General features: G+C 42.3%; 2 protein-coding genes across 2 annotated transcripts in view; one reads left to right on the top strand and one right to left on the bottom strand.

Moving 5' to 3' along the window:
• Positions 1–17,519, bottom strand: part of LIPA (lipase A, lysosomal acid type) — a 167,381-nt gene that overhangs the window by 79,340 nt on the left and 70,522 nt on the right. The window lies entirely within an intron of this gene.
• On the top strand, positions 1,509–8,669 carry IFIT2 (interferon induced protein with tetratricopeptide repeats 2). Its single transcript, XM_039222018.1, has 2 exons — positions 1,509–1,704; positions 5,555–8,669. Exons 1-2 carry the CDS (start codon positions 1,700–1,702, stop codon positions 6,957–6,959), a joined length of 1,410 nt encoding a protein of 469 aa, XP_039077949.1. The 5' UTR covers positions 1,509–1,699; the 3' UTR covers positions 6,960–8,669.

The following is a 17,519-nucleotide window of genomic DNA, read 5'->3' as shown; positions in this document are numbered from 1 at the left end:
TTGCATTCACACTGCATATTCTGACACTAACCTGGCTGCCAGAGTGGCTGGTACACAGTGTTGTGAACCCACTAAACCCAGGCACTGGCCAGACAGATTTCCAAAGAGTAAAAACAATAGTTCTGGGCATTTCAAAACACAGTTATCGCCTGCTTGCCCCCAACCCGGTACCCATATAATAAGATTTAAACATTTCTATCCAATAGTTTTCTTGAAGGCAGATTAAAAACAAACAACAAACTCCACGGGGCTCCTAGTTTCCCTCTACAGCATTTCTTGTACATTTAGCATGCATTTCTATAAATCGTAGAACTTGTAACTCCTGAATGACACCTAAAAGTAAGGGTTTCCGACTGGGAGAGCCTTGGCTGTGTGTCCCAGTAAAAGGGCAGAGAATCATCAAGGAACAGAGCTCTTGCTTGCACCTACCCCTAGGAAGACAAAGCGTACCATAAATGATGCTTTCTCCAGGATGGAGCTACCTGTCTCCACAACCCCAGGTGTCCTGGACAACAGGTTTCCCTTGTGCTCTGTGTAATTTCCTGACCTCAGTGATGCCCGGCACTGTTACCTCTTGTCTTCTTGGGTCTACACACACAGTAACCCCTTTAAGATCAAGGGTTTGAATAAGGAAAAGGCAAAGAAATGAGCTCTCCTCCATCATCACGAATCTCCATGGCTGCACGTTGCGACACACAGGTGCCAGACACAGGGTGATCCAAGGGACTTTAAGTGTCGTGGTGCTCAGGGAAGCCCAGAATGTGTACAAGTGTTAGGAGTTGTTTGGCTTGGGTTAGTGATCAGGCTGGATGGATGGTGGACGGTCAGAGGAGCTAAAGCTCTGGAAAAGGCAACATCAAAGATTTCCCTCCTGATCTCTTTGGTTAATAATTTTAGCTCTTAATTATCATTTTTAAAAAAACCCAGCATGTACTTATTATATGCCAGGCATCATTCTAAGGACATTTCATGCTTTAACCCATTTGATGCTCATAGCACCCTTATGAGTTAGTAGTAGTAATGGGATCCCCATTTCACAAGAGAACAAACTGAGGCACAGAGAAACATTCGATAATTTCCAGCGTCACGGTATATATATGGAGCCCGGGTTCAAATCCAGACAGATGACATCAGAGCCCATTCATTAATCATTCATTCATTTAGCCTCTACCCTTGGAATGGCTGCCATGTGCTGGGTATTACTACAGGGACTGGAGATTCAGCGGTGAAGGAAACAGACACAAATGCCAGCCCTTACAAGGGTCTGCGGGCCGCACCGGTGATAAGGACGGGCAGAGAGACGATGGGTTAACACTAAAGAAATGAGGCAGGGCGCTTGGTGCTTGGTACATGTATGCATCCTTCTCCAAGCCTGGCTGCCTTGACGTCAGCTGACCTAGGATATCACAACAATCACAAAGGGGAAGTTCTGACTCACTGTGGGGTGGGGACTGGGGGGTGCTATAGGCTCAGCTCCTACTCAAGGTTCATTTCCCCTCAGAGCCCCTGTCAGTTTCCCTTTCCAGTTTCAGTTCCTTTTTCTTCAAGCCAACTGTGGGAGAAAGGGGCAAAGGAACCAAGTAATGCTTCCACATAAAGGTCTCCTTAGCATCTCCCTGAGGCAGACTAGGAAGATTTCTGAAGAGCACAGTGGCCTGAGCTGCAACCTTTCAGAACAGCTGAGAAGTGCCCCGTGATCATGAGGTAAAGATTCTCCTGGTCTGATCGTGTTGACAGTGTCCGGTCAATCTCGTTGGGGAATGCAAATCCTATACAGTCATGCTCCTGAAACACAAGTTCCTGATTTGTTTTGCTTTAGTGTTTGCCTGTAGTCTAGCTCGCAGCTGTCTGCAGGTCGTGCGTTTGTCTTACCGAAGCTGGCTGCTTTATTTCTGTGATTTTCTGCCGCACACAGTCAAGCTTTGTCAGCGCACCTCTCCCGGGAAGCCGATGAAGCCAACAGCTGAGGTCCAGAGGGGGGAGGAAGTGGCGGTATGGCAGAGAGAGAGATGCTTACTCAGGCAGGTGCTTCATTTAAAGAGGGATCTGGGGAAATTGCTCCAGTAGACGCTCTCTTCTGTTTCTTATTTGAAGGGATTAAGTGGGGGCTTTTAATAGGATTCTTATTTAACAAAGAATCTCTTTTTGGCAGATATTGTTACAATGTACTCCGGGTAGCAACCCCAGCTCCTGCTAAGCTAGATTTTACTTTTCATGTGCTCATTCATCTCAGATTTGTATTAGGGCTGGTAAAATGTATTCATTCACTCAACAGAAATATATATTACCCCAAAATGCTACTGATTGGTTCGAGTTCTCTCTGAAGTATGAGTTGGAGGTAGGGTGCTTGGAGAAAATAGCCCCCACCTCCAAAATTCTCTAAGATTGCCCAGGAAGGAAGAAAGGTAGGAAGGGAGACTTCTGTTTTCTCCAATGTGAGGATGGGGTGGCCAAACTAGGTGCCTAGGCCCCAGTCCTGGGAGCTCCAGAATCCAGAGGCGCCTGCCCAGCACTTCCTTCCTAGAGGACACATTGCCCTCCTTCTAGAAGTTTTCTGTTCTCTCCTCTTGAAATTTTTTTTTCTGCTCCTCTGCCTGTCTGTCTAATAGGAAAGAGAAAGATTTGATCTATTTCCAGATGTCTGTTTGATAGTAACTCATAATATTTAGAAATATTTCCTAGAACTTTAGCATGGTCTTAGAGTCTTCCCCTTAAGAACACAGACCCACCAGTGTCTCTCCTAATTGTCTTTGCTCTCTTAGCTATGGGCACTGTCAACAGGCACTGGCTCTGTTCACTAAGGTAGTGGTTCTCTAATTTAAGCATGCATAAAATTCCTCTGGAGGGCTTGCTAAAGACCATTCCTGGGCTCAATCTCTCCCACTTCAGATTCTGATTTGGTAATCATAGGTTGAGGCCCAAGGATGTGTATTTCTAACTGCTCTAAGATACCGGTAACAGGATTAGCTCTGAGCCAGATAAACACCATCACCAAGGCTTTCATCCAGACCAGAAGCAGGGGAAGGAAGTGTTGTGTGTATACAGTTGGTGCTTCTAGAGGTATCAGGAGCATAATTCTCACAAGTCTGCATCCAGAAAGCAAGTGTCTGGAACTGGCTTCTGATTCACTGGTAGAAATAAAAGCCTATAATCACACAGTAAAATTGGATGTTTTGAATGGCCACCCAAAGGGATTTTACATAAGGGTGTATAGTAAGTGCCTCTATCCTGCAGATGCACAATTGAACATATGCTCTATACACTGGTGATAATTTCAACTGTATTCACTCTGTTTCTTTTATAAAATGAGAAAGTTGCTAAAGAGCTTAGTGCTAAGGGAAGCTTCCTGAAACCTTACTGAGAAGGAAAATAGATCAGGTTGGACATGAACTTTTCAAGGGGAGGCTGCTGTCACTACAGTGCCAGATACCATGCCAGGCACTCTCCTTGGCTCACACACATATACACCTGCGCGCGCGCACACACACACACACACATACACCACCACCACCACCACCACCACCCTCCATATTACATCAAGAGGCTCACACATCCTGGTTCTACACTGAGAACTGTCCAGGGCTTTGAAAAGACAGAGGGTCCTTCCCCAAGAAGAAACTTCTACCCATTTTCCTTCATCTTTTCTATTTATTCTATTGGGGTAGGTTGAGTCTCCATTTGATTCAAGTAACACAAATGAACAGGGACTGATTTAAAGTTCCTGGAAGGGCTCACAGCCCTCCCGCCAAGACTACAGCCACCCCAGGAGGGCCAGAACAGGACAGTGGAGAGCTTGGGGGCCCCAGATGTGCACATGTGCATCCAGTCAGTCTGTCCAGTGTGAGTTGCAGACTGTGGCTGCCATGACACCTCCAGTGTGCACAGTGCTCTCCCTGACTCCGGAAAACCAGCTCCCTCTCAGTTCCATTTCCAGCTGCCACTTGAGTTTGGGTGCCCAGCCCTGATCTAGTAATCAAATTGGGGGGTGGGAGAGGATATCAAAAGTGAAAGATGGGGGACAGGAAAAAAAAATGGAGGGGAATATAATCTTCCATTTGGACAATATTTCAACTGTGGTCTTTGCCACATTACGTGACTTCCCAGATATCTACTGCTTGTCTATGTCAGAATTCATAACATTTAGAATATCAGCTTCTCATCAAAGGGCTAATTAACATATACCCTGAAGGAAAAAAAATTAAGTGAGAAAGAGCAACATTTCAAGGATTCCAATACATAGGCAATGCAGAGAAATGATTCGAGGAAGTTGATGATTTTTAACCTGCTCACCTCTGAAGTTATCTAAGATAGGGTTTTTGGGTGGAGAGTGAGGTTTTTTTTTCTATTTTATTCCATCCCATTCCATTCCATTTTAAAGAACTAACCCTGAAGGGAATGGAAAATCTTTCCAGAAGAGTTACAAAAGTACCTTAAGGGAAAAAGACCATTTCCCATAACAAAAGATGCTAGCTGTCTTGTGAGCCTTCTCCCAGAACTGCACTTCTAACACTGTGTGTGAAAGCAAGCCACAAGAGAGGAAAAATAAAATTTCAAAAGATAATTAAGGCAACCAATGCAAAATTTTTAATAGACCAACACAATGAGAGATGTTAAGAACAGAAATCACCAGTCTAAGAAATAGAGGTGGGGGTGGAGGGGAGAAAAAATGACTTATTTTATTCCAAAATAGAAGTGTAAAACATTGCTAGCATATAATAATAATAATAATAATAATAATAATAAAATTAAGGGGTAGAAGTAAGAATTAATAAATGTTGAAATACAATTTAAATGGTTAAAATGGAAAAGTGCAGATAAAATGAGGACAGAGAATGACAAATTAATAAAAAGACAAAGCCAATAGGATCCAAAAAAAAAAAAAAAAAAGAATTTGGATAAACAAATAAAATCAATTAAGGAGATATGGAAAGCTCAAATAATAAGACAGGCCATAGAAAGAAATAATGCTAAAAAGGACAGATGAAGGAGAATGAAGGAACTAAAACTATAGGGAAAAAAATGCAGTTGAACTTCAGAGGGATAATGAGATTAAAACCAAGCCAGCAAAACCTTAAAAGAATAGGCCATTCTAAAGCTAAGATCTTCAAAACATGGAAGTAAATGCTAGGTAAGATGAACAGAAATGTAAAGTAATAAATAGCCTTTCTTCTTCAGAACTGTGTCAGGTCCACTGTGGGCTGGAATCCTCTCCCCCAGGTTTGGCCACAGACAGCCAAGGCCCAGTGCTACCTGACCTGATGGAAACCACCTCCTTCAGGGAAACTCACCCCCCGGCTCAGAGCATTCCCTCCTCCCCGGCCCCCTGCTACTGCCTTCTTCCTAATTCTTTGGCTGCCCAGTCACCACCCAGTCCCTGAGTCCCTGAGCATTTAACGCATAGGCCAAAATATAGAAAGGAACAAAAAGGAAATATTGTTCTCTTTTGAATAGGGTGAACACCCTTGAGGAGGAGAGGAGGGGAATTGTATCTGCCCTGCTCCCCGAGAATCCGAGCTGTGTCTCACAGTGTCCGTCTCTCTGTTTCGTCCTCCAGCGAGACCACTAGGAGCACCTTGGAGAGCTGTCTGCGGCAACTAAAATGCCATTTCACCTGGAACTTGGTGGAGGGAGGAAAGTCCTTGGATGACTTTGAAGATGAGGTGTGTAATGTGACTGAGTTCCAGAACAATGAATTCAAAGCCACGGTGTTCAACATACTGGCCTACATAAAGCACTGCAGAGGCCATGACGAGGATGCCCTGGGGTGTCTACGGCGGGCTGAGGAGCTGATCCAGCAAGAGCACTCGGAGCAGGCAGACATCAGAAGTCTGGTCACCTGGGGAAACTATGCCTGGGTCTACTACCACCTGGGCAGACCCGCAGATGCTCAGATGTATGTGGACAAGGTGCGACAGGTATGTGAGAAGTTCCGCAGCCCCTACAGAATCGAGAGTCCTGAGATGGACTGTGAGGAGGGGTGGGCCCGGTTACAGTGTGGAGGAAAGCACATCGAGAGGGCCAAGGTGTGCTTTGAGAAGGCTCTGGAAAAGAATCCCCAGAACGCGGAATTCGCCTCTGGCCTGGCCATCACGAGCTACCGTCTGGACACCTGGAAGCTGCCTCAGAATCCTGTCAACCTTCTGAGGCAGGCCATCAGGCTGAATCCTGACAACCAGTATGCGAAAGTGCTCTTGGCTCTGAAACTTCAGAGGATGAAGGAAGATGGTGAAGGAGAGAGGCTCGTGGAGGAAGCTTTGAAGGAGGTCCCGTGTGCAACCGATGTGCTTTGCGGAGCAGCGAAGCTGTATCAAAGAAAAGGAGCCCTGGACAAAGCTATCGAACTGCTTAGAAAGGCTCTAGAAGGCATGCCCAACAATGCCTACCTACATTACTACACTGGGTGCTGCTACAGGTCAAAAGTCCTTGAAATCCTACAGGACACAGGAAAGAATGACATGTACAGGAGAAGAGAGAAATCACAGGAAGCCATTGAACAAGCTGTGTATCATTTGAAGAGAGCAGAGGAGGCTAATACAAACCTCCCCTGTGTCTGCTCCTACCTGGCCTGCCTCTATGCACAAGCAGGTCAGTATGATGAAGCAGAGCATTACTTCCAAAAAGAATTCTGCAAAGAGCTTTCTCCTGTAGCCAAACAAGTCCTCCATCTGCGCTATGGCAACTTCCAGCTCTACCAACTGAAGAGTGAGAACAGGGCCATCCACCACTTCATACAGGGTGTGAAAATAAACCAGGACTCAAAGGAGAGAGAAAAGATGAAAAACAAGCTGCAGAAAATTGCCAGTATCAAGCTTTCTAAAAATGGGGCTGATTCTGTCGCTTTGCACCTCTTAGAGTTTCTTCAGGAGCAGGGTACAGAGATGTGGCCAGCAGAGGAAAAGTCTGAGAGGTGTTTGGACTCTGGAAGCTTTCTCCCTTCAGCATCTTCCCCTGAGGAATGAGGAATCAGGATATGGTGCCCATGGGATGGTGGTGGGAAGGGAAGCGAAAACCCCTCCACCAAGTTCATGTTCAAGATATTTCTCAACTGGTATGGTGTAAGCAAGGACCGAGCCACTGGCCACCATTCTGGACCAGGCTTATGGAGGAACCCACTGGGCAGAGTGTTTACACATGAATCACGCAGGCTGTTCTGAGACAGGGACTAGATTGGAGTCGGGGCGGTGGTCCTAGGACTTGGTAAGGGAGCTACTTCTGAACTGACTTCCTGCAGGCACTATGTATTGTGATAGTCCCTTGGTCATCCTCCCTGGGGTGATGCTTTGGGTTTGTCTCTATGTTTGTATAAAGCAGCCAGATCCCTCACATCTGTAACACTGTCGCCCATTTTTTGTAATGTTTTTCCACCCTTACAGTCATTTTAGATCCTATATGGTTTGGCCCTGCATAGACACCAATGTGTTGGGTCCATTCAAAGGCTGGGGGGCCAAGGCCCACATAGGGCTTGGTGTCTCCCCTCCCTCACTTCTGCCTCCTTCCCCAGACAGTCCTCCATCTCGACTGTCCTATACAACCTGAGTTCTCTTGTCCTATTAACTGAGGTGGGAACATAGTTTGAAGAAAAAGCAGAGAACAGGTTGAATTTTGAAGGAACGTACCCTGGACAAGCCATGGGATCAGGCAATCCCAGTGCTTGCACTGTGGGAGGCATGTGGGAAGATTTTGCCCCCATTCCACCCTTCCTTTAACACAGCGTGTGAAGAATAAAAAAGGGTGTTGTGCGCACATGCTAGAAACCAAAATAATACATTTCTCTAAAACGTGTGTGAAGAAAAAAGTCACACCAGGAGGGACAGAGATCAAATAAGCAAAAAAGAGAAAGAGAGAATGCTGGTTTGTCACTGTGGACTGTAATCCTATGGAGAAAAATTTCATTTTCTTGGTCATTATCCGGAAAATTTCCTTGTAAGGTGCAGACGTGCTTTGTTCAAAAGCGCTTGGACAAACCTAGGTTCAAGGTGATCGGAAAGCAGCAGAACACAAGGCCCCTTTGGAAGCTAAGGACCTAGAGAAAGGTCTTCTGAAATGACATCAATAATGGAGGGGTTTTCCTCCAATTAGACGTTTTTATATTAGCAGATATGAAATTGCTTTTCATCCTGAAAGTCTTCAAGGAAACCACAAAATTCATGATTTGCTTGGGGTGATTGGGGTTTTCTAGGTAAATACTGAAGGGCCCATGACATCAGGGTCGGTGTGAACCAAAACAAAGTCAGTGGACCCAGCATGAGACCATCAGTCACCTTCTTGGCTGCAAACTATTTGCCTGTTCTGATTAATTTAAATTTAAATGGTGGTTACCAGAAGCTCAGGGTTGGGGGAATAGGAGAGATGTTTAAGGGTACAAATCTGCAACTGATTAGTAAGTAAGTCCTGGAGATCTAATGTATAGTATAGTGAATATAGACAACAATATCATTTTATAATCATCAAATTTGCTAAGAGGCTAGATCTTGATTACTCATACCACAGAAAAGAAATGATAAATATATGACACGATAGAGGTGGTAACTATGGCTACAATCATATTACGGTATATAAACGTGTCAAATCAACCTTAAATTTGCAGCGTTATATGTCAGCTATATTTCAATAGATTTAACTATATATTTACATTTTGACTAAGAAATGAAAACATTATAGAAACTTCAAGGTTTTTTTTTTTTTAACTGAAAAATTACAACTTTCGGTGATGGGTATTGAGGAGGGCACTTGTTGGGATGAGCACTGGGTGTTGTATGTAAGTGATGAATCACAGGAATCTACCCCTAAATGAAGAGCACACTGTATATGCTGTATGTTAGCCAACTTGACAATAAATTATGTTTAAAAAATCACAACTACAATAACAACACTTTTCATGTTATTTTCTGTATTAAGCATTGTGTTGTGGGGCACCTGGGTGGCTCAGTCAGTTAAGCCTCCAACTCTTGATTTCAGGTCATGATCCCACGGTCGTGGGACGGAGCCCCACTCTGAGCTGAGCATTGAGCCTGCTTGGGATTCTCTCTCTCTCTCCCTTTCTGTCTCTGCCCCTCCCCAACTAGTGCTCACTCACGAGCTCTCTCTCTTTCAAAATAAATAAATAAATTATAAAAAAACAATAGCGTTGTATGCACTTGAGATCACTGGTATGTATAGCATCAATTTGTGAATAGAGCCAAAGATTTAATTAATAAATAACTTAGAAGTGATGGAATATAAAGGAGGAGTTCTGGGTTTTTTTCAAAATTTGCTGCACCTTAAGTCTTCAAGACCCAGCTAGTGATTAATGGAATGTCATACAGTTTACGAACTATATATAACCCAGACTGGTCTAACATTCTAACCACTGAATAGCACAGACTTTTTTCCTCCTCCAATCTTAGGAATCCAGGACTTCAGCTTCACCCTGATCCCCACCACCATGCACCCTTATGCACACAAACAGGCTGCCCTCACACTCTGACAGCAGGTGGGCTCCTCTCTTTCCATTATATCTTGTTAACACCGCGTGCTGCCATCCGCATTCTCTCTCCTCTTCCGACCTCTGTTATAGGAAATGACAAAGTGTCATCCATTCTCTTTTATGCCCCATGCTGGAGGCAATCTAAATGCTCTTGGAGAGGTTTTCCTATTAAATTAAAGAATAAATAGAGACAAAAGGCCCCAAAGTTTCTCTCGTTTTCCAAGAGGCCTCTAGTGGAAAATACAACTCACACCAGCTGCAAGAGTAAAGTCATTCCATTGGACTGAATTGGACAAACGTACATCTCAGGGAAAGGGTTAGCTTCCTTATTATTGGATCTGGTGCCTGGGGAGGAAAGGCAGCGGTGCTCTGAGTGGAAGGTAAGATGGGCAGGTAGGCTGAGCTGGAGAGAGCACCACTGGCACCTGTGGGGTGCTAAAGAAGGTATACCAGGTGCACAGCATCTTGCCCAGGCAAGTGATGCCAGCAAAACCCGTGCTCTGAACAGGGTCTCAAGAGGACAAAGGTGGAAAGAACAGGGAAAAGATATATGATGTGCTACACTCAATTTTTATTTGAGGACTTAATGCTGACAGAAACAATTAGAAAACAATAAACAAAATTATGTTGATAGCTCAGGTTTCCTGAAATCTCACTATCCGGGGACAACAAATGGAGCCATATTGTTTGGAATGAGTCATAACTCCCTGGCTCTTAACCACATTTCTCAGTGCAGGACACGTGACTCCCCTCGGATACCCACCCAGCTAATGCCAGGAAGTATCTTGTGAGTGTCAAGGAACAAGTCTGACAGAATTTTCTGATCACTTGTATTGCTCCCACACCTACACACACTAACATCCTCCACTCACAAAACTGCTTCAGTATATCTCCTCTGGTTGTCACCTTGAGAGCTCCCTGGACCCGGTGTTAGTGCCTATGAAGGAGTAAGGAGAATTCTTCTCATCTGCCTGGGTGCTAAGCAATACTGAGTATTTTCCAGCACTGGAGTCCTCAGTGGAAGGTTCATCAGCTTCTGCTCTTAGTCCCTTTTTCCATAGAGCTGAGAGACAGTCCCCAGGGGCAGCAGACCTTGAGTCACGGTCCATTTTTATCTTCCTTCCTACCTCATGTCAACAGATTTTCACAACCTGCATCCAGTGCAACCAGAAACATTGGAAGTGTCCAAATCCTGAAGATAAACTCAGGTAAAACTGTAAGGTCTCTACCTTATGCACAATTGACCTTGGATGCCAACCTGAGAAATGTGGGTTCAACCCAGAGACCATATGCTTCTCTCTCCCTCCTTCCTCTACCATTTCCCTCATCACCTAGTTTCAGGAAGGGAGTAATTAGGTTTGACTAGTAAGTATGATTTACAGTGTAATTGCTCATTGCTGGTGATCTGTAGCTTCTTGGGAGTCTGTGAGAGGGAAACTAATTAGGGGTGTCTGGGTGGCTCAGTCAGTTTTGCAGCTGACTCTTGATCTCAGCTCATGTCTCGATCTCAGGGTCTTGAGTTCAACCCCCATGTTGGCTCCATACTGGGTGTGGAACCTACGTTAAGAAAAAAAAGAGAAACTAACTAAAATCCTTAGTATAAAACAGTACAGTGACTCTAACAAACAGTTCCACAGTTCCTTGAAGGGTTAAACATAGAGTTACCATACAGCCCAATGATTTCATTCCTATATACCCAGGAGAAATGAAAACACGTTCACATAACTTGTACGTGAATGTTCATAATGGCATTATTTGTAATAGCTAAAAAGTAGATTCATCAACGGGTAAACTGGTATATTAAATATGGTATATCCATACAGTAGATTATTACTCAGCAGTACAAAGTGTGGTACTTATTACATTTATTCCAAATAAATGTAGTACCGATACATGCTCCAACATAGATGAACCTTGAAAATATTATGGTAAGTGAGGAAGCTAATCACAAAAGGTCTACTAATATGAAATGTTCACAGAAGGAAAATCTATGGAGCTAGAAAGCAGATAGTGGTGGCCTAGGGTTGGGGTGAATAGCAGGATCACAGATGACGGCAAAGGGGCATGGGCTTTTCGTTTGGGAGGAGTGAGAATCTTCTAAAATTTACTGCAGGGATGGTTGCACACTGAAACACTGAAAGCTTTTGAATTGTACCCTCTAAGTGGGTAAACTGTACAGTATATGGATTATTTTCAATATAACTTAAAAAATTCATAATGGTCAAAAAGTAGATTCATCAACTGATGAATGGACTCTTCTTCCAAATGATTAAAAAGAAAGCCAGCTTTTTTTCTGTTGCTTTCTATTTTTAACCTCTAGGTTTGGGGTGCCTGGGTGGCTTAGTCGGTTAAGCGTCTGACTTTCGCTTAGGTCATGATCTTTCGGTTTGTTGGTTCTAGCCCCTTGTCGGGCTCTGTGCTGACTGCCAGCTCAGAGCCTGGAGCCTGTTTCTGAGTCTGTGACTCCCTCTCTCTCTGACCCTCCCCTGCTCACGCTGTCTCTCTCTCTTTCCTAGAAATTAAAAACAAAACAAACAACAAAAAAACCATTAACCTCTAGGTTTGTTTTCATTGTATCATACCCTTCGTATGACTAACATTTTAAATGCTGTTGCTAATTCACTGCTTTTGTGCTCCACAGATACGTTGGAGAAATCCTCTATCCTATTGTCTGAGTATGAAAATCTAGTCCTAGGTCATTTTAATATTTATTTGTTTGAGAGAAAGAGAGCATGAGTGGGACACAGGGGCAGAGGGAGAGGTTGAATCCCAGGCTCCATGCTGACAGTGCAGAGACTGATGCAGGACTTGATCCCACCAACCATGAGATCCTGACCTGAGCCAAAATCAAGAGTCAGACGCTCAACTGACTAAACCATCCAGGTGCCCCTATTTATTTATTTATTTAGAGAGCATTTTACTCTGTTTCTAAGTTTATTTTATTTTGAGATAGAGAGAGACAGAGTGCAAACAGGTGAGGAGCAGAGAGAGAGGGACAGAGAGAATCCCAGGCAGACTCCATGCTGTCAGCACAGAGCCTGAGGTGGGGCTCAAACTCATGAACCGTGAGATCAATACCTGAGGAGATATTACTCCTTCAAGGGTTGAAGCATAAATATATGAACTTAACAGACAGCCATTAAACAATATTACATGGACCATTACATGGGTCATTTTACAGCTGGGAAGACTAAAGGATTGCCTTAGACCTCAGAGATCTAAACTGCACTCCAGGGCTTGGCTTCCTGTACTCAGTGTGGGGCAAGAAGGAAATTCAGACTCAGTGATTTCACTCATGGATAATCAACCCCACAGCTAGTAAACTGAACACACAGAATTAATCCCTGTCTCCAGTTGCAAACTGCCTCCCACAAGTATATTTACTGGAAGAAACTACTTTTTAAGAAACATCTCTGGACAGTCTTTCACATCATGTGGTCCCAGAAACCCCTACATCAGAATCTCCTGTACACTGCTATTAAAAATACAGTTTCTGGGAATTCCAGTCCAAGATGGCAACATAGGAAGACCCTGAACTGGCTTCCTCCACCAGGACACACCAAATTACACCTATTAATAGAATAATTTTCCCCTGTAATACTGAGGGCTGACTGAACAGCTACTAAACAACCAAAAATAGAGAGAATGGCAAGAGCAACAGAGACATGGTAAGGCAGGGAACCCTGCCCACCAACACTGCCAACCAACAGCAGTGGGGAGGGAATGTACTGAGGGAGACAGAACAGATCTCTCTGGCCTGGGGCACAGTCTCTTAACATATAACAGACCACACAGGAAATCTATCAAGTAGTAGAGGAGCTGCAAGAACACTCTCCAGGTCAGAGGGACTGGATGACAACATGGTTTATGTTCCCATCCATCTTAAAAGCCTAGATCAGAGCAGAGTCTAGACACCATAGCAGCTAGGTCCTGAGGTCACAGGGAGTTTGCAACCTCAGCAAGCACAGGATCCACAAGCCCACACCAGTCCTGGTCTCACTGGGACAGCAAACAAGCCAGAGTTGAAAAAGGCCAAGGAGGGACTCCTGGGTGGCTCAGTTGGTTTAGCGCCTGACTCTTGATCTTGGTTCAGGTCATGATTTCATGGTTCACGGGGTTGAGTCCCACACTGGGCTCTGTGCTTGGGATTCTCTCTCTCCCTCTCTCTGCTCTTACCCCCCTTCACATGCTCTCGCTCTCTCTCTCTCTCTCTCTCAAAAATAAACAAACAAACAATAAATAAAAAGGCTGAGGAGCTGTGAGGATGCTCCCTCCCCTCCACCTTAAAAGCTCACAGTAGAACAGAGCCTGGACACCATGAGTGGTGGGTCCAGTCATCACAGAGAGTTTGTGACCTCAGCAACCCAACCTCTGTGGTGCTGGGAGACAAAAAATAAGCCATGGGGTATTTTTTTCTTTTTTTTTTGTTTTATTTTGTTTTGGTTTTAATTAATTTTTTTTCTTAATTTTTATTTTCTTATTTTTTAATTTTTTAAAATTTGTCACATCTTGTTTTAATTTTGTTCTTTTTGGTTTTGTTTTTTCTTCCTCATTCTTTTTTTTTCTTTTCTGCTTTTTTCTCTATTTTCTTTTACTTTCTTTTATTATTCTATCATCATCATCATCATCATCATCATCATCAATCATCATTATTACTATCATTACTCTCTTCTTTCTGTAAAAAGCCACTATTTAAAAGAATAACCAGCAGGGCGCCTGGGTAGCTTAGTCGGTTAAGCGTCCGACTTTCGCTTAGGTCATGATCTCGCGGTTCGTAGGTTCGAGCCCCGCGTCGGGCTCTGTGTTGACTGTCAGCTCAGAGCCTGGAGCCTGTTTCAGAGTCTGTGTCTCCCTCTCTCTCTGACCCTCCCCTACTCACGCTGTCTCTCTCTCTCTCCTAGAAATAAATAAAAATATTTTAAAAAATAAATAAATAAATAAATAAATAAAAGAATAACTAGCATTTACAGCCACAGGTCTAGCCAGCCAGCAAAAGTCATCAAGCACACACTCTATATGGGGAACACTATTCACAAGACCACACCTTCAAATTTAGGAGAAGTAGCCATTCCACCTAATTCACAGAAATAAACACAGAAAACCAACCAAAATGGGGAGACTGAGGAATATGCTCCCAAAAAAAGGGAACAAGAAAAAAATCTCTGAAAAAGAACTAGATGAAACAGAGATAAGAAATATGCCTGATAAAGAATTTAAAGTAATGATCATAAAGATGCTCACTGATCTGGAGAAAAGAGTGGAAGAACTCAGTGAGACCTTCAGTAAAGAGATGGAAAATATTAAAAAGAACCAGTCAGAGCTGAAGAATACAAGAACTGAAATAAAACACGCACAAAACACACTAGAGGGAATCAGTAGTAGATTAGAGGAGGAAGAAGAATCTATCAGCCATCTGGAAGACAGGGTAATGGAGAACACACAGGCTGAACAGCAAAAAGAAAAAAGAATTTTAAAAATGAGGAATAAATTAAGAGATCTGTTGGACTCCTAAAAGGAGCTAAAGAAAAATAAAAAGTTACCTAGAAAGGATATCCTATAAGGCTATTAGCTGATTTTTCAGTAGAAATTTTGTAGGCTGGAAGGGAGTGGCATTATATATTTGAAGTGCTGAAAGAAAAAAACCTACAACCAAGAATACTCAAGATTATCATTCAGATTTGAACGAGAGATAAAGAGTTTCCCAGACAAACAAGAGATATAGGAGTTTATCACCACTAAACCAGCCTAACAGTAAATGCTAAAGGGACTTCTTTAATCGGAAAAGAAATGGAGGTACCTGGGTGGCTCAGTTGGTTAAGTCTCTGACTTGGTTTCCACTCAGATCATGATCTCATGGTTTGTGAGCTCAAGCCCTGGACTGGGATCTGTGCTGACAGTGCAGAGCCTCCTTGGAATTCTCTCTCTGCCTCTTCCTCATCTCTCTCTCTCTCAAAATAAATAAATAAGCCTTTTTAGAAAAGTGAAAAAGAAATGGTCATAATTAGACATGGGAAAATTATGATTAAAAGATATAAAATATGACAACATATATACAAAATATGGAAAAGGGAATAAAAGGGGAAGCAAAGGTAAATTAGAAAAAGAAAAAGGTTTTTTTTTTTTTCAGAATGTGTTTGAATTTAAATGACCATTTACTTAGGATGTTATACATGAACGTCATGGTAAACAAAACCCCAAAACCTGTGACAGATAGGGAAAAAATAAAGACAAACATAACACTATAGAAACTCATCATCCACAAAAAAAAAGAGAGCAAGATAAGAAGAAAGGTACAAAGCAAATCTACAAAAACTCCCAGTATATAAATTTTAATATGGTAATAAGTACAGACCTGTCAAAAATATTTTTAAATGGAAATAGCTTAGGGGCACCTCTCTGGCTCAGTCAGTGTGGCTAAGCATGTGACTCTTGATCTCAGGGTTGTGAGTTCAAGTCCCATGTTGGGTATAGAAATTACTTGAGTGTAAATGGCCTAAATGCTCCAATCCAAAAGACATGGGATGGCAGAATGGATAAAAACAAAACAAAACAAAACAAAAACAAAAACAAGACCCATCTATGCTGCCTATAAGAGACTCACCTCAGACCTAAAAACACATAGAGACTGAAAGGGAAAGGATGGGAAAACATTCACCTTGCAAATGGAAGGGGAAAAAAGCTGAGGTAGCAATACTTATATCAGAGAAAATGGACTTTAAAACGAAGACTATAACAAGACAAAGAAAGGCATTACATAATGATAAAGGGATCCATCCAAAAGAGGATACAGTATTTGTAAATATCTACACACCCAACATTGGAGCACCTAAATACATAAAGCAAATATTAATGGACAGGAAGGGAGAAATTGATGGTAATAAAATAATAGTAGGGGACTTTAATACCCCACTTACATCAAAGGATAGAACATCCAGACAGAAAACCAATAAGGAAACAATGTCTTTGAATGATACATTGGACCAGATGGACGTAACAGGTATATAGAATGCATTCTGTCCAGAAACAACAGATTACACGTTCTTTTCAAGTGTACTTGAATCATTCTCCAGAATAGATCACATATAAGGCCATAAAACCAGCCTCAATCAATTTAAGAAGACTGAAATCATACCATGAGTCTTTTCTAACTGCAATGGTATGAGATTAGAAATTAATCACAAGAAAAACACAGGAAAAAACACAAACATGTGGAGACTAAACAATATGACACTAGACAATGATTGAGTCAACAAAGAAAATTTGAAAAGAGATTAAAGAAATACATGGAGACAAATGAAAATGAAAACACAATGGTCCAAAATCTTTGGGACACAATGAAAACAGTTCCAAGAGAGCAGTGTATAGAAATTCAGGCCTCCCTCAAAATACAAGAAAAAAAGAAATCAAATAAACAATCTTACCTTAGGCCTAAAGCAATTAGAAAAAGAAAAACAAACAAATCCAACCTGAGTAGAAGAAAGGGAATAATAAAGATCAGAGCAGAAATAAATGACACAAAGGCTAAAACAATAATAGAGAAAATCAATAAAACGAACAGCTGGTTCTTTGAAAAGATAAACAAAATTGACAAACCCTTAGCCAGACTCATCAAGAAAAACAGAGAAAGGACACCCAAAAATAAAACAGAAATGAGAGAGGAGAAGTAACAACTGACGCCATAGAAATACCAAGGATTATAACAGAACACTACAAAAAATTATATGCCAACAAACTGGACAACTAGAAAGAAAGGATAAATTCCTAGAAACATACCATCTTCCAAAACTGAACCAGGAATAAATAGAAAATCTAAACAGACCAATAAAAATAAAACCTTGAATTGGTCATTAGAAAACTACCAAAAGATAAAAGTCCGGGACTAGATGGATTCACAGGGGAATTCTACCAGACGTTTAACAAAAAGTTAATACTTATTCTCCTCAAACTATTACAAAAAAATGGAAGAGGAAGGAAGGCTTCCAAATACATTCTATGAAGGCAGAAATTACATTGATACCAAAACCAACAAACACACCACAAAAAAATGAAAACT

Source organism: Hyaena hyaena, unplaced genomic scaffold (genome assembly GCF_003009895.1).
Source record: "Hyaena hyaena isolate Hyena2069 unplaced genomic scaffold, ASM300989v1 scaffold_1038, whole genome shotgun sequence".
Classification (NCBI taxonomy): domain Eukaryota; kingdom Metazoa; phylum Chordata; class Mammalia; order Carnivora; family Hyaenidae; genus Hyaena; species Hyaena hyaena.
This window is presented reverse-complemented; position numbering and strand designations above follow the sequence as displayed.